The sequence below is a fragment of the Somniosus microcephalus genome, chromosome 16 (genome assembly GCF_052327205.1).
Source record: "Somniosus microcephalus isolate GS21.2 chromosome 16, FLI_Smic_1.0, whole genome shotgun sequence".
Classification (NCBI taxonomy): Eukaryota; Metazoa; Chordata; class Chondrichthyes; order Squaliformes; family Somniosidae; genus Somniosus; species Somniosus microcephalus.
In genome coordinates, this window is record NC_141002.1 from 31,001,276 (window position 1) to 31,019,210 (window position 17,935).

At 47.1% G+C, this 17,935-nt stretch overlaps 1 protein-coding gene across 2 annotated transcripts in view; it reads left to right on the plus strand.

The window, feature by feature from the left end:
- The window catches only part of pot1 (protection of telomeres 1 homolog), a 457,382-nt gene that overhangs the window by 396,570 nt on the left and 42,877 nt on the right, over positions 1-17,935 (plus strand). For both annotated transcript variants that reach the window (XM_086008747.1, XM_086008748.1), the window contains one exon: positions 13,023-13,204. In XM_086008747.1, coding sequence (XP_085864873.1) covers positions 13,023-13,204 — 182 coding nt within the window. The remainder of the gene's footprint in view (positions 1-13,022; positions 13,205-17,935) is intronic.

Below are 17,935 nucleotides of genomic sequence, written 5' to 3' on the forward strand. Positions count from 1 at the left end.
AGACTGTTTGTTTCCCCTGGCTGGACGGTCTAGAATCTAGGGGTCTCAGAATAAGGGGTCGGCCATTTAGGACTGAGATGTGGAGACATTTCTTCACAGAGGGTGGTGAATCTTTGGAATTCTCTACCACAGAGGGCTGTGGATGCTCAGTCATTGAGTATATTCAAGACTGAGCTCGATAGATTCTTGGGAACTAAGGGAGTCAAGGGATATGGGGATCGGGCTGGAAAGTGGAGTTCTTATTTCACCTGACTTGATAAGGACACGGAGACTGTCAGTTTGCTGGTGTTATACTTTAGTTCTGATTGTGTCTATTATTTTTGGTGATGAATCCTCTCTTCTCGTACTGCTCTGCATTTTTTTGTTGGTCCCAATTTTCATACTTAGCAAATAACTTGTGCTCAGTAACAACAGCCGCAGGCCTCCAAATACTGGGGCATAGAGGCATAGAATGATACAGCACAGAATGAGGCCATTCTCCCATTGTGTCTGTTCCAGCACTTTGGTAGAGCTATCCAATTAATTCCACTCCCCTGCTCTTTCCCCACAGCCCTGTTGAGTATTTATCCAGTTCTCTTTTGAATGTTACTGTTGAATCTGTTTCCATTTTCAGGCAGTGAATTCCAGATCATAACAACTCGCTACATTAAAAAAATGTTTCCTCATGTCGCCTCTGGTTCTTTTACCAATCACCTTAAATCTGTGTCCTCTGGTTACCGACCCTTCTGCTACTGGAAACAGTTTCTCCTTATTTACTCTATTAAAATCATGATTTTGAACACCTTTATCAAATCTCCTCTTAACCTTCTCTGCTCTAAGGAGGACAACCCCAGCTTCTCCAGTCTCTCCACATAACTGAAATCCCTCATCCCTGGTATCATTCCAGTAAATCTCTTCTGCACCCTCTCCAAGGCTTCAACAACCTTCCTGAAGTGCGGTGCCCAGAATTGAACTTCAGCTGAGGCCTAATCAGTGTTTTATAAAGGCTTAGCATAATTTCCTTACTTTTGTACTCTATCCCTCTATTAATAAATCCAAGGATCCCATATACTTTTTTAAGTCTTCTCAACTTGTCCACCTTCAAAGACTTGTGTACACACACCCTCGGGTCTCTCTGTTCCTGCACCCCCTTTAAAATTGTACCATTTAGTTTATATTGCCTCTCCTCATTCTTCCTACCAAAATGTATCACTTCACACTTCTCTCCACTAAATTTCAATGGCCATTTCCCCAGTTTGTCTATGTCCTCCTGAAGTCTGTTACTATCCCCATCATTGTTTACTACATTTCCGAGTTTCTTATCATCTGCAAACTTTGAAATTACGCCCAAGTCCAGGTCATTAATTATATATCAAAGAGAGCGTATGTCCTAATACCGACCCCTGGGGAACACCACTGTATACTTCGCTCCAGTCTGAAAAACAACCGTTCACCACTACTCTGTTTTCTGTCCCTTAGCCAATTTTGTATCCACGTTGCCACTGCCCCTTTAATTAAACAAGTTAATATGGGGTACTTTGTCAAATGCCTTTTGAAAGTCTAGATAGGCAACATCAACCACACTACCCTCATCAACCCTCTCCGTTACTTCATCAAAGAATTCGATCAAGTTAACCAAACACGATTTGCCTTTAACAAATCCATGCTGACTTTCATTTATTAGCCCATACTTTTCCAAATGCAATTAGTTTTGTTCCGGATTATTGTCTCAAAGTTTCCCCACCGCCCCGACGTTGGGCTGATTGGCCTGAAGTTACCGGGTTTATCTCTCTCCCCTTTTTTAAACCAGTGTAACATTTGGAATCCTCCATTCCTCTGGCACCACCCCCATATTTAAGGAGGATTGGAAGATGGTGGCCAGAGCCTCTGCAATTTCCATCCTTACTTCCCTCAGTAACCTAGGATGCATCCTTTCTGGACCGGGTGTCTTTTCTACTTTGAGGACTGCCAACCTTTTAAGTACCTCCTCTTTATCTACTTTTATCCTGTCCAATATCGCTACTGTCTCCTCCTTTACTGTTACACTGGGCAGTATTCCCTTCTCTGGTGAAGACAGATGTGAAGTCCTCATTTAGTACCTCAGCCATGCCCGCTGCCTCCACAAAAAGATCTCCTTTTGTCCCTAATCAGCCCCACCCTTCCTTTGACTACCTTTTTACTATTTATGTGTTTCTAAAAGACTTTTGTTTCCCTTTTATGTTAGCCACTAATCTATTCCCATACTCTCTGTTTGCCCCTCTTATTCTGCAGTCTGTTACTATTCTCCTCATTGTTTACTACATTTCTGAGTTTCCTCTGTACTTTCTAAACTCAGCTTGGTTCTCTACTGTATTATGAATCTTATAATTGTCATAAGCCTCCTTTTTCTGTTTCATTTTAATCTCGATATCTTTAGTCATCCAGGGAGCTCCAGCTTTGGATGCCCATCCTTTTCCCTCCCATGGGAATGTGTCTATTCTGTACCCAAACCGTCTCCTCGTTGAAGGCCTCCCATTGTTCAATTACTGTTTTCCCTACCAATTTTTGATTCCAATCCACCTGGGCCAGATCTCTTTACAACTCACTGAAGTTAGCCCTCCTCCAGTTAAGTATTTTTACGCTTCACAGTCGATAATTTTAATTCAAAAGTAGGTGTGAGTGAGAAAGATGGGTATAAAGTTTAACGCTACTGGTTAAAATAGAGAGAAACTTGGGGTCTGATATACGACCCTGACAGAAAAGGTAGATCATGTGGTGAGTAGTAGAATAGTGTCATCCATACAGCAGCCTTGCTACAGGTCGACAGCAATGCTCTTTTATACACAACACCCATATTTAACAAGAAATCGTGAGGTCTCACTTAGAATTCAGCAGCAAAATATTGGATTTCAGGAGAAAGTGCCAATTGAAGTGTATAATGCTGCTTGTGGAACAGCACCTTTTAAATGGGCAGAGCAGGGTCCCTTTAAACCGGGAGGGCAGGGTCCCTTTAAACCGGTAGGGCAGGGTCCCTTTAAACCAGGAGGGCGGGGTCCCTTCAGAGTCAATGGGCTCGATTTTCCAAGCCCCGAGGAGGCGGGTTTGGAGGCGGGAGTGGTGGGAAAATTGCAGAATCGGGGGGCAGGAACCCATCCCGCCCCTAACCCGCCTCCGTGCCAATGTCCCAGGAGGCGGGTACCCGACCTGTGCTGGGAGCCACCTCCCCGAGGTGGGAATGGGATTAGTGCCAATTAACTGCCTGTTAACAGGTAGTTAACAGGCAGTTTTTTGCCTAATCCCTATTTTTAGCCCTGAAGTGTGGGCTGTCTGACGGCTCCGAACCACGCCAAGTTAGCGAGGTGGGCCGTCGGTCTGCAGAGGTTGGAGGGGTCGAGATGTCCGTTGTGCAGGTGAGTGATGGGTGCATGTGTGCAGAGGTAAGTGTAAAGTGTTTTAATAAGTTTTACTTACCTTTACTTTCTCCTGCAGGCTTCCTTCCTTCAGTTCTCGGGAGTCCCTCAGCTCACCGGCACAGAAAGCAGAATGGCCGCTGAACTGTCAAAAGCTGCAGCCTCTGCTTTCTGGTCTGGAGAGCTCTCTAACTGAATCTGAGTAGAAGGACTCAAGTTAGAAGACAGATTGTCAGTGATTGACAGCTTCACAGAGCTGTCAAACGCTGATTTTTCATCTGTCAAAAGCTCTTGACAGATAAAATGTCAATCGCTGACATCACCAGTAACCAGGTGTCCCTTAATTGGCCTGCTGAGCCCGCTGGGCAGGCTTAACAAGGTCAATCAAGGGAAAATAGCGTGGGTTGGCCACAAGTCGATGGAGGCGGGACTACAACCCAAAAAGTGGGAGTCCCGCCTCCAAAAGCTCCCCATTGACAAAATCCAGCCCATAGAATTTTTACAGCACAGAAAGAGCAAAGTTTGGGAGTCAGTCAGAAAGCTCTCTCTCTGGTGATTGTGATGATGTGTATCTAAGAAGAATTCAGAAGTCCATTGACTCCTAACTGTCAATCAGATTGCTCACAGATTACCCCATCAGGGCTTGACTTTCCATTTTAATTCCTGCCTCCCTTTGGCAGCAGTAGCAGAATCGGGCGAGTAGCCTAGAAATGACTGTTGCTGCTTGTAGCAGACAAGCTCTGCTTTAGCCGAGACATTAATCCATGTTTAAATTGAGGGCCTGTTTTACACCTCGCCCAATTTTTGTTTGTTTTGACTTCAATGGAAAAGAAAATCCGCTGCGGTGTGAAGCAGGCTCCTGATTCGCGGTGAGCACATTTCATGGTACTGCCGAAGACCAGCTTCACCCCCACTTATTTTAAATGGGTTACCATGGCATTGAGCTATCGCGGCTGCGTTATCTGCTGTACTACGAGCAATCTAGGCCTAGTTCGTGATATGCGAGGTCTAAACCCAAGGCTAAATCCCTCCCATTACTTCTTGTTCAAAGGCCTGTCAAACTCTTTTTTTTCCAAATGACTTCGTAGTTGAACTGATTTACGAAAAATCTTGTTTGAAAAATTGTTTGCTAAAAGTCCAAAGATGTGCGGGTTAGGTTGATTGGCTATGATAAATTGACCCTTAGTGTTAGGGGGATTAAATACGTGGGGTTACGGGGATAGGGTGGGATATGTGTTGGTGTAGGGGTTACGGGGAATTGGGTGGGATATGTGTCGGTGCAGGCTCGATGGGCCGAAATGGCCTCTATCTGCACTGTGGGGTTTCTGTGATTCTGTGAATTTTCATTTTGCGAATGATTTCCTAATCTGCAACTTTGCCCCTCTGTACAGATCACATTTCACACTCCACTCCATTTCATTTGTTACCTTAATGATTTTAAATAGTCTGATCACAGATCTCGGCCATTAACTTTTCTAGGAAGCAGAATGCACTGATTTCCCCAGCCTGTTCTTGTAATACACCAATTACTGACTGCTCTGGACCATGGAAATGTCTCTGTGAGGTGTGCCAGGCGTATTGGAGACACAATCAAACAGAGGGCATTCTTCCCTCTGGATAAGCACCAATATTTCTCTGCTTTTAGTGGTTCTCTCACGCTGGGCAGCGGTTTCACTGAAGAGTGTAGTACCACTCCCAAATGTTTCCCAGTTTTACATCCCTCTAAGTGCAGCTGTACAATCAGCACCAGTTTGTAATTGCTTTCATTTCCCGTTAAGAATGGATAGAATTTATGAAATGTGCAGCCCCAGATGTCAAGCCTCTATTGCTAACTTCGTAACATTACCTCTTAAATGTACTTTGCAGCTTAACCACATACATGTTCAAGCTCTGTTGGTGCTTGTGACTGACCCTCCCCTCACCAGCACCATGAGCTCTCTGTCCCTAATAGCTGATACTGTCTTGGACAATATTCCAGACTTTACGGTTAATCTGGTTTCCTGATCCGCATTGCACAAGTAGAATGATTCCGGTATTACAGATTAATAAGTGGCTTTGAGTCCTGAGCAAGGATTTCTCAATTTACATGTCATTTGAACCTAAGGACTGCCCTGCACACTCTGAGAAGTGATCAAAACTATCTGCTATTATTTGTAATATGTGGGACTTGGGTGTTGCCTCACCAGCATTACTTGCAACACGAGGTGTCCCATCAGGCGAGAAACATCAGCACTAGGGGAAGGCACCATGGGCCGATAGTCTGATTCTAGCTGTGCGGTGCCGGGACACCTGCTCCTCAATGAGCTGACCTCGCCCCGTAATCTGATAGTCAACTCGTTATAATGATGCCTTTGGTTCTTTTGCCAATCACCTTAAATCTGTGTCCTCTGGTTATCAACCCTTCCCCCAATGGGAACAGTTGCTCTATATCTACTCTGTCTAGACCCCTCATGATTTTGAATACCTCTATCAAATCTCCACTGAACCTTCTCTGCTCCAAGGAGAACAACCCCAGCTTCTACAGTCTATCCACGTAACTGAAGTCCCTCATCCCTGGAACCATTCTCGTAAATCTTTTCTGCACCCTCTCTAAGGCCTTCACATCCTTCCTAAAGCCCAGAATTGGACACAATACAGGAATCCCGCCCCAACGCGGATTTCAAGTATACATGGTTTCCTCTCTGCGATAATTTTTACCAACCGCGGCAGTGAATTTTGCGTATACGCGGTTTTTAATTTGCAAGTTTCATAGGTCGCGCTTCCAAACACGAGACTGCATTCATCCACGCCGTTCTTTTCAGCATAATTACTACCAGGTGTGGTCTCGCTCCACTCGTGGATATACTGTACCTGTTCTGTGTGTGTGTGAACGTTTAGCCCTTAATCATGGCCCCTAAGCGTAATCTCAGTGGTAAAGGTGAATCAATAGCGAAAAGGGCAAGGAATGTACTAACCTTCGATAGGAAATTAGATGTCGTTAACAGACTTGCCCGTGGTGAAAGTACAGCGTCGGTTGGATGGCTAATGGGGGTTAACGAGTCCACGATTAGAACCATAAAAAAAAGTGAGGTGTCGATAAGGGCTAGTATTGCGGGTAGCTCTTCGAAAAGTGCTAAAGTGTCGTTTATGCCACAGGACCATAAGCTTGAAAAAATGGAGAAAACCAGAAACAAGCGAATGTTAATTCCGCACGTAAGAAGGCCCTTAGTTTCTACAAGCATCTTACTGTGGCTGCCGGGGAAGGTGTAGATGACATAAAGTTTCAAGCGAGTAAGAGCTGGTTGGAAAATTTTAAGGTTGTGGGGGAATCGGCCTCAGCCGATCACGAGGCCGCTGCCAACTTCCCAGAGGAGCTGAAGAAGTTGATCGCCGAGAAGGGTTACCTGCCGGAGCAGGTATTTAATGCGGATGAGACTGGTCTCTTCTGGAAGCGGATGCCTTCCCGAACTTTCATCGCAAAGGCTGAGAAGCATGCTTCGGGATTCAAGGTGGCTAAGGATAGGGTGGCCCATCTCCTTTGTGCTAACACCGAGGGAGACTGTTTAGTGAAGCCGATGCTGCTCTACCGCTCTCTGAAGGGCAAAAATAAAAACTATCTCCCTGTCTTTTGGCGTTCTAACCACAAGGCGTGGGTTACTGCTGCAGTCTTCATGGACTGGTTTCATAACTGTTTTGTGCATGACATGGAGAGGTAACTTGCGAGAGAAAATCTGGCCTTCAAGGTCCTACTCATCCTCGACAATGCCCCCGGCCACCCGCTGGCACTCCAATTCACCCACCCTAATATTGACGTCGTCTTCCTGCCTCCCAACACGACTTCACTCCTTCAACCCATGGACCAAGGTGTGATAGACACCTTCAAGGCATACTACATACGACGCAGCTTTGACCGCATGATGGAGGCTATGGAGGATGACACAACACTGACGGTGAAAACCTGTTGGAAGGATTACACCATCGCTGACTGCATCACCAACATAAAGGAATCGATGGATGAACTGAAGAGGACGACAATCAACGCCTGCTGGGGTAAACTTTGGAGGGAGGCGGTGAATGACTTCCAAGGCTTCCCTACAGTTGACGGTGAAGTTCAGCACATTGTAAAGGTTGCGCGATGTTTGGGAGGCGAGGGGCTGGCCGACATACAGCCTGATGACATCGAGGAGCTCCTTGAGTCGCACGGCGAGGAGTTGACGGAGGAGGACCTTGAGGAGCTGATACAGCATTCTAGTGAGGCAGAGGACGAGGACAAAGACGAGGATATGGTAGAGAAGTCGAAGATGACAAGTGCCAACCTTAGCAAGGCAATGCTCCTTGCCAATAATCTCTCGGACCTCTTTATGGAGATTGACCCATTCTTGGAACATAGTTTAAAATTCAAGCGAGGTTTGGAGGATTTAATGAGACCATACAAGCAGGTCCAGAAAGATATTCAGAAAAAAATGAGTCAACCATCCATCGCAGAATTCTTTAAGAAACCGCCCAGTTGATGACTCAGCTGTATCAACCAGCCACGATGTCGCTTCTCCACATTCACCCCCCTCGATTGATGTTCTTTTTTATTGTGTTATTTAAAATAAAGCAACTTACACAGGCTCTGACGAGTGTAAATGCGGCCGCGTTCCCCCTAACCCCATTTTTCCCATAAGGTCTTATATTTGCCAACCGCGGTTTTACCAACCACGGGGGTTTTCAGGGACGTATCCCCCGCGGTTGGGGAGGGATTACTGTACTCTGGCCGAACCAGTGTTTTATACAGGTTCATCCTAACTTCCTTGCTTTTGTACTCTGTGCCTCTGTTTGTGAAGCCCAGGGTCTGGTCTGCTTTTTTAACTGCTTTCTCAACCTGCCCTGCCACCTTCAGCGATTTATGCACACATACCCCCAGGTGTCTCTGTTCATGCACCCCCTTTAGGATTGTACCCTTTAGTTTATATTTCCTCTCATTATTCCTACCAAAATGTATCACTTAAATAAATTCATTTAGAACCATCTCTCCTTCAGTGCTCGTTGTCCGCAGGCACTGAGTGACTGTCGTGCTCCTCACAGACTACAGCCATGTTATCAAAAGCGGCTCCAATTAAAATAATCAGCCTCGCAGACACTTGTTTCTGACAGATTCCCAGCATGCTGTGAACTGGCCGGCAGCGCCAGGGGATGCAGAGCACATGAGAGACCTCAGGCCCAATAATAGAGGGAGCCAGCACCCGACACTGTTCAGTACAATGGGTGCCGGCCTCACGTTCGACACCCAGCTCACAGTGCACATCTCCCCCGGGGTAGGAGCACTGCATGGCCATTTGCTATTCAGTTACAAAGTTTAGAAGCTCTTCAAAGTAACCATAGCGAAAAGTTTCCCGCGTGCCCTACACTTACCTGTATTTTAAATAGAGCAGGGTTCCTTTTTGTTTTATAATGGGAACACTGGTGATTTAATTCACAACATGACAGCAGCCACAGATTAAATTGTAATCCCTTTAAATGGGCCTGAGACCAACAGCTAATGTAACCCCCCAGTGTATATATATGTGTTATATTAGAGTAAGCTTTCTTAGGCAGTTGATTTCAAGAGCCCGGCTGAATTAATGAGTAATTTAGAAAGATAACTGTATTTGACTCTTACTGCAGATATTCTCGGAGGACAGTTCTGATTAAATGTTCGTTGTGTAATGAAAGTGAGTGGCAGATGCCATATTATTATTATTACAGTCTATTCTGCTGTGATCACATCAGTTAGTTAAAGCCCTAAATTAAAATTGCCTTGCACTGTAGTTAGTGTTTCGAGAATAACTCGCTGAGGCAGCCAGGCTATTTGTTTCACCAATATTCTCTCCTTCCCTTCTCTTCCGGAGGTGTTGCTCCTTGCTGGCGTAGAGTTCCGCAGGACCAGGGCGCCCTCGGCCTCTCCTCCCACACGTGCGCCTGCGCAAAGTGACTGTAATGGGGGCATTATCTCCAAGTCTGATCCTGTCCTCTGTCAACATCCACTTGTACACCTTTTCGTTTTTGGAAGATAGAAGATTTCATTATTTAAGGTGCCAGCTAAGGCTCAGTGGGTAGCACTCTCGCCTCTGTGTCAAAAGCTCGTGGGGGCAAGCCACACTCCAGAGACTTGAGCACAGAGTCCAGGCTGACATTGCAGTGCAGTGTTGCACTGTCGGAGGTGCCGTCTTTCGGATGAGATGTTAAATCGAGGTCCCATCAGCCCTCTCGGGGCACATCCCTTGGCACCGTTCGAAGAAGAGTAGGGGAGTTCTCCCGTAGCCCTGGCCAATATTTATCCCTCAACCAACTTTACTAAAACAGATCACCTTGTCAGTTATTTCATTGCTGTCTGTGGGACCTTGCTGTGCGAAAATGGGCTGATTCAGGGTCAGGAAAGCTGGAGCAGCACTGACTGTGTGTGACAGTTAATTCAGATTTCTGACTTGATGTCTAACTGTGAAGTGTTCACCTCTCGAGGTGGGATACAGTTGGATACCAAGTGTGGAATGCATTTAATATTTGAGGATTGGATTGGTGCGGGGGAATAAAATGACATTTGGAGCTACATAGAAGTTACAACACGGAAACAGGCCAGTCAACCAGTCTGTGTCGGTGGTTACACTCCACACCAATGTTTGCTCTAAGCTGCGTGCTCGGCCGTGCAGCAGTCTGCAAGGTACCGCGCAGGCCGCTCACCGGCTTCTCCATTGGAAACACCGCACATGCGCCGAAATCTAAAGACCCGCGCATTGAAAGAAACAGGCCGTGCACAACAGACAATTTAGAGAGCACACTGCTCCACATGAGCAAATAGTTCGAATCACATTTACCCGCCCTGTTCCCAAATCCCTTCACCCTTTTTTTCCTTCATCCACCTATCCAATCTAATGTTGACCTTGTTTCTGCCTCAACCACTAACCCTGGAAGTGAATTTCACAGCCCCACGTCTCTCTGTGTGAAGATGTTATTCCTGCCCTTTGTTCTAAATTCCTACATTACAACAGTGACTACACTTCAAGAGTACTTTATTGGCTGTAAAGCGCTTTGAGACGTCCTGATCTTTCATCTATCCATCCTTCTCTCCCTCTCCCTCCCTCTCACTCACTCCCCTCTCGCTCTCCCCCCCTTTCACTCTCCCTCTGTCTCTCCCTCTCCCTTTCACTCTCGCTCTCCCTCTCCCTTTCACTCTCACTTTCACTCTCCCCCTCTCCGTTTCACTTTCACTCTCTCTCCCTCTCCCTCTCTCCCTCCCTCTCACTCTCTCCCTCTCCTTTTCACTCTCACTCTCTCCCTCTCCCTTTCCCTCTCCCTCCCTCTCTCTCTCTCTCTCTCTCTCTCTCTCCCTCCCTCCCTCCCTCTCCTCCCCCTCCCCCTTTCTCGCTCTCGCCCTCTCCCTCTCCCTTTCACTTTCACTCTCCTTCCCTCTCACTCTCACTTTCACTTTCACTCTCTCTCCCTCACTCTTACTCTCACTCTCCCTCTAACTCCCCCTTTCACTCTCTCTCTCTCTCCCTCTCTCCCTCCCCCTCCCTCTCCCCCTCCCCCTCCCCCTCCCTCTCCCCCTCCCTCTCCCTCTCTTCCTCACCCTCTCCCTCTCCCCCCTCCACCTCCCTCTCCCTTTACCCCTCACTCTCCCTCTACCCCTCACCCTCACTCTCCCCCTTTAACTCCCTCACCCTCACTCTCCCCCTTTAACTCCCTCTCCCTCACTCTCCCCCTTTAACTCCCTCTCCCTCACTCTCACTCCCTCCCTCTCTCTCTCTCTCACTCTCCCTCTCTTTCTTCCTCTCCCTCCCTCTCCCTCTCACTCCCTCACTCTCACTCTCACTCTCCCTTTCTCTCTCCCTCTCCCTCTCTCTCTCTCTCTCTCTCTCTCTCTCTCTCTCTCATTCTCACTCCCTCTCCCTCCCTCACTCTCCCTCCCCCTCTCCCACTCCCTTTCCCACTCCCTCACTCAAGGAAGTGGTGGTTTATGTTCAGTACTTACTTGACTGGAGAGTGCAGTGTGGCCCAGGGTGACTGAAAGAGAGATGAACAAAATAAAATGATAGAAAAAAGGGAATTCATTTTTTAATTGAAAATTTGATTTAATTTCTACCTAATGAAGGAGAATGACAGTTTGAGGATGATTCCAAGACTTAGGGGGATATGATCCTAGAAAAGCGCAAATGTAAGCAGGCAGTTGGACTTGGACTGTAAGCACACAGGTTTAATTAATAAGGCCTCGAGTGTTTTTGTGCACAGGTTAGTGGAGCAGATTCCCAGCAAAAGCAATTGATGCTGAGATGGATAACTCATTAAAATGGAGCTGGATAAACACACATTTGAGAATGAGACTGGTTGTTAACAGGGATAGTTATAGACTGAGATGATAATACTACAAGGGGAAGTGGCGTTATTAGCTGGCGGTCAGTTGGCCATGGTTAAATAATGGAGATGTGGCACTGTAGTTTTACTTTGAGGGTCAGGGATATTTACCCAGTACTTTAAATGGATGGAGTCGAACCCATATTATACATGGTTTGTAGAAGGACCAAGCTTGATCGATTGAATGGCCTTTTCATGTTTTTATGTTCTTAACTGAATGAAAAGATACAACTAGAGTGAGAATTTTTCATTGCTGTACATATTTTACTTGTGGAGTTTTAAGTTAATCATTTGTGCCAATTGGTTCCAGAAATGTCGGCTGTCAGCAGTGGGAAGAGTAGGCACTCCTTGCACAACATAGCTGTCACGTATACATGTAAGAAGTTCTGAATTAAGCAAGAGATGGCGGTGGGGTCGTGAGATAAGATTTGGCAAACCTGTCAGTCACAGAATTGACGCCTTTGTTGTTGAGCTGTGGTAATGTTGCAGTAACTGAAACTCTCCACCAAACATGTGCCGGCACCTGGGGAAGTGAGTCTACAGAAAATATCCAGAAACCAGGATTTCTAGCCTCCATGGTCAGTGTATAGAATTTCCAATTTCATCAAGAATATAAAATAGTGCACAAAGACATTTTATGTGGTTGTTTTAACCAGGCAATAGGGTTGGACATTAAAATTTCTTGAAGTTCTGTTCTCGGATTATAAAAGGATGAAAATCTTCCTTAAGAAGTAGGAATAAAGTTTCACGTCTGTCCTAAGACACATATCCAGGAACAGGAGTAGGCCATTCAGCCCCTCGAGCCTGGTCCGCTATTCAATGAGATCATTGCTGATCTGCGACCTAACTCCATATACCCGCCTTTGGCCCATATCCCTTAATATCTTTGGTTAACAAAAAAATCGATCAATCTCAGATTTAAAATTAACAATTGACCCAGCATCAACTGCTGTTTACAGAAGAGAGTTCCAAACTTCTCCCACCCTTTCACTCCTGAAAGGTCTGGCTCTAATTTTTAGACTGTGCCCCCTAGTCCTAGACTCCCCAACCAGCGGAAATAGTTTCTCTTTGTCTACCCTATCTGTTCCCCTTAATATATCCCTGTTAGTGGCTTCCAGTAATACACAAAAGTTATATTTTGCTCCATTTACTAAGTTTAGCAGCAAAGTAGACTCTATTATAAAGGAGTGATGGGCCCTTTATGCTCACATTACATTTTTTCACTAAAAATATTGAACACAGGAAGATGCGCTCCCAAAGTAGCAAGAGTAATGATAGTGATTTTTTTTTAAACACTTACAGGTGGGAACTTACCTGAGAATCCACAACGTTCATGCAAAGCTAGCGACATCTAGCACTGAGAAACAAAGCGGGAGCCGCGACACTGTGCCAGAGATGGAATTCCACCTGCACGGGGGGACGTCATATGGGCGAGGAATAACAGTGCTGCCAGAGGACTGCAGTGACGTTCAACAGCTGAAGCAGTAAGTAGCATTTGAAGAGAAGCGATTCATAACTTGAAAGATCTGAAGCCCCTCGCCCCATTACTTTCCCCCTCGGTTGCAAGTGTTTACAGCGCAGTGAGAACAGGCCCTGTTCCTTGAGCCGATGCTGAAAATTTGACAGGAAAGTCAGAGGTCAGTTAGGAACTCCTCAGTGCCTGCCGTTCTATGGTTAAGTGGAAATAGCTCTAATGCCTTTCATCTAAATTGTAGAGTCTTACAGTACAGAAAAAGGCCATTTGGCCCATCGTGCCTGTGCCTGCTCTTTGAAAGAGCTGTCCAATTAAGAACATAAGAACATAACAAATAGGAGCAGGAGAAGGCCATACTGCTCCTCGAGCCTGCTCCGCCATTCAATAAGATCATGGCTGATCATCGACCTCAACTCCACTTTCCTGCCCGATCTCCATATCCCTTGATTCCCCTAGAGTCCAAAAATCTATCTCAGCCTTGAATATACTCAAAGACTCAGCATTCACAGCCCTCTGGGGCAGAGAATTCCAAAGATTCACAAACCTCCTCATCTCAGTCTTAAATGGCCTACCCCTTATCCTGAGACTATGCCCCCTAGTTCTAGACACTCCAGCCAGGGAAACAACCACTCAGCACCTATCCTGTAAATCCCCTTCAGAATCTTTTATGTTTCAATGAGATCACCTCTCATTCTTCTAAACTCCAGAGAGTATAGGCCCATTCTACACAATCTCTCCTCATAGGACAGCCCTCCCATCCCAGGAATCAATCTAGTGAACCTTCGTTGCACCGCCTCCAAGGCAAGTATATCCTTCTTTAGATAAGGATACCAGAACTGTACACAGTACTCCAGACGTGGCCTCACCAATTAGTCCCACCCTCCTGCTCTGTCCTCATAGCCCAACAATGTTTTCCTTTTCAAGTATATATTCAATTCCCTTTTGAAACCTACTGTTGAATCTGCTTCCACCACCCTTTCAAGCAGCACATTCCAGATCACACCAACTCGCTGCATTAAAAAAGTTCTCACCTCCCCTCTGGTTCTTTGACCAATTATTTTAATTCTGTGTCTTCTGGTTCCTTGACTAACATCCTCTTACTGGTTGCTTGGGAGGCAGAAAAGGATGAGCACTTTTACCAGGCTACCTTTCCTATGACACATTTATAGTTTATCTGCTTCTGAACTGAGGATGACTTGCTTCCACATTAAAAATGAGTTCTCAGGTGGCTGATGAGTCCAATGCGGGACCTACAGTCTCTGTCACAGGTGGGGCAGACGGTGGTTGAAGGGGCGGGTGGGTGGGGTGCTTGGGTTGACGGGCGCTGCTTGCACTTGGCTTCCGCTTGCTCCCGGCGAAGAGACTTGAGGTGTTTGGCGCCTTCTCGGATGCTTCTCCTCCACTTTGAGCGGGCTTGGGCCAGGGATTCCCAGGTGTCAATGGGGATGTTGCACTTTTTCAAGGAGCCTTTGAGGGTGTCCTTGAAGCATTTTCTCTGCCCACCTGGGGCTCTCTTGCCGTGTCGGAGCTTGGAGTAGAGCGCTTGTTTTAGGAGTCTCGTATTGGACATGCGGACGATGTGGCACGTCCATCGGAGCTGGTCAAAGCTTCAATGCTGGGGTTGTTGGCCTGAGCGAGAATACTGACGTTGGTGCGCTTATCCTGCCAATGGATTTGCAGGATCTTGCGGAGGCAGCATTGGTGATATCTCTCCAGTGCTTTGAGGTGCCTGTTGTACAAGGTCCATGTCTCTGAGGCATACAGGAGGGGGAGTATCACTACTGCTCTGTAGACCATGAGCTTGGTGCTTGTTTTGAGGTCCTGGTCTTCAAACACTCTCTTCATCAGGTGACCGAAGGCTGCATTGGCACACTGAAGGCGGTATTGGCAGTTGACAGTAGGCTCCCGAGGTATGGAAAGTGGTCCACGTTATCCAAGGCCTTGTCGTGGATTTTGCTAATCGGGGGGCAGTACTGTGTGGCGGGAGCAGGTTGGTAGAGGACCTTTGTCTTAGGAATGTTTAGTGTAAGGCCCATGCTCGCATACATTTCGGTGACGGTGTTGATGATGGTTTGGAGTTCGACCTCCGAGTGTGCGCAGATGCAAGCGTCGTCTGCATAATGTAATTCGACGACAGAGGATGGGAAGACCTTGGATCTGGACTGGAGGCGACGGAGGTTGAACAGTTTCCCGTTTGTTCTGTAAATTAGCTCCACTCCAGCGGGGAGCTTACTGAGGGTGAGATGTAGCATTGCAGCAAGGAAGATCGAGAAGAGCATTGGTGCGATGACACAGCCTTGCTTGACCCCGGTCCATACGTGAATTGGGTCTGTGGTGGAACTGTTGGTCAGGATCACAGCTTGCATGTTGTCGTGAAGCAGGCAGAGGATGGTGACAAACTTTTGAGGGCAGCCGAATTTGAGAAGGACACTCCATAATCCCTCATGGTTGACGATGTTGAAGGCCTTTGTGAGTTCAAAGAAGGCCATGTGCAGCGGTTGGTGCAGTTCTGCAGCGGTTGGTGCAGTTCCCTGCATTTCTCTTGTAATTGACGTGCGGTGAAGATCATGTCCATTGTGCCCCTTAGTGGACGGAATCTGCATTGCGACTCTGGGAGGAGCTCTTCAGCCGCTGGGAGAAGGCAATTGAGGAGGATTCTTGTGATGACTTTCCCTGTGGCAGACAGCAGGGAAACTCCTCTGTAATTACCGCAATCGGACTGGTCACCTTTCTTGAGGATGTTCACAATTACAGCATCTCTGAGATCCCCTGGCATGCTCTCCTCGTTCCAGATAAGACAAATGAGTTCATGAATTCGCGCCAGTAGTGCTTCTCCACCATGCTTTAGTGCCTCGGCAGGGATTCCAACTGCTCCTGAGGCCTTGTTGTTCTTCAGTTGTCGGATGGTCTTTTCAACCTCATGCCAGGCTGGGTTTGTGCTGAGATGGTGGCGGGTAGCATGCTGCGGGATGGAGTTCAGGACACTCACATCGAAGACAGAGTCTCGGTTAAGGAGATCTTCAAAGTGCTCCTTCCAGCGGGCACTGACTCCCTCCCTGTTCTTGATGAATACCTCTCCGCTCTTGGCCCGCAGTGGGGTAGGAGCTTGGGTGCTTGGGCCATAAGTGGTCTTGACTGCGCTAAAGAATCCACGCACGTCGTGGTTGTCGGCTAGCTGCTGGATCTCCTGCGCTTTCTCCACCCACCATCTGTTCTTTAGGTCGCGAGGTTTTTGTTGGACCTTGGCCTTCAGGCGTCTGTAGAGCTGCTTTCTTGCACTCGAGTTGTATTGCTGTTTCCAGATCAGGAATGCCTTGTGCTTGCGGCTTATATTACTTATTTTATCACCTTTCTTGAGATCTGCTATTAAGCCTTGCCGGGTCCTGGAGATAACAGAAACTCGCTGTGCTGTTTGATCCCATGCCTCCTACATAGGGCACTTCTGGGAGTGGCGGGGGGTGGCATTGCATTGCATTGTGTGCCACCTTGCAAAACAGTTCTTCCTGGTCACTGACCTCAGAGAAACTGGCAGTGTTATTTGGGTTGCTGCTCGCTGTGTGAAATCCGGTGCTAACACCAGCCTTAACCCAGTGTAACAAACAGCAACAACTTGCATTTATATAGCGCTTTTAACGTAGTAAAATGTCCCAGAGAAGTAATCAAACAAAATTTGATACCGAGCCAGATAATGAGATATTGGGACAAGCGACTAAAAGCTTGGTCAAAGAGGTAGGTTTTAAGGAGCGTCTAAAAGGAAGAGAGAGAGGAGGAGAGGTTTAGGGAGGGAATTCCACAGCTGAAAGCACCTGTGGAGTACAATCAACCAGTCCGCAACCTCTGCTACAACAGTAGTTTTAAACACGGGTTAATAATGCACCCGCCACACTGAAGACCCAATTGTGCTGCCTTAAAATATAAATGGTGTGGAGTTGGACTGGGGTGGACAAATGTAAGAAATCACACCACACCAGGTTATAGTCCAACAGCTTTATTTGAAATCACAAGCTTTCGGAGCTTTTCGTCGTCCAGTACTTCCCCGGAGCGGAGAAACTACGCCATGTTCTTCGCAGCCTTCAACATGTCATCGATGATGACGAACACCTCGCTAAGGCCATCCCCACGCCTCCACTACTCGCTTTCAAACAGCCGCCTAACCTCAAACAGACCATCGTTCGCAGCAAATTACCCAGCTTCCAGGAGAACAGCGACCACGACACCACACAACCCTGCCACAGCAACCTCTGCAAGACATGCCAGATCATCAACACAGATACCATCATCACACATGAGGACACCACCCACCAGGTACATGGTACATACTCATGTGACTCGGCCAACATTGTCTACCTCATACGTTGCAGGAAAGGATGCCCCGGAGCATGGTACATCGGCGAGACCATGCAGACACTGCGACAACGGATGAACGGACACCGCGCAACAATCACCAGGCAGGAGTGTTCCCTCCCAGTCGGGGAACACTTCAGCAGTCAAGGACATTCAGCCTCCGATCTTCGGGTAAGCATTCTCCAAGGTGGCCTTCGAGACACACGACAACGCAAAATCGTCGAGCAGAAACTGATAGCCAAGTTCCGCACCCATGAGGACGGCCTTAACCGAGATCTTGGGTTCATGTCACGCTACATGTAACCCCACCTGATGCAGGGTCATCCAGACTCGAGTCGACATTGGCTTGTTCTCTCTACACAGATGCGGCTGGACCTGCTGTGATTTCCAGCCAAAA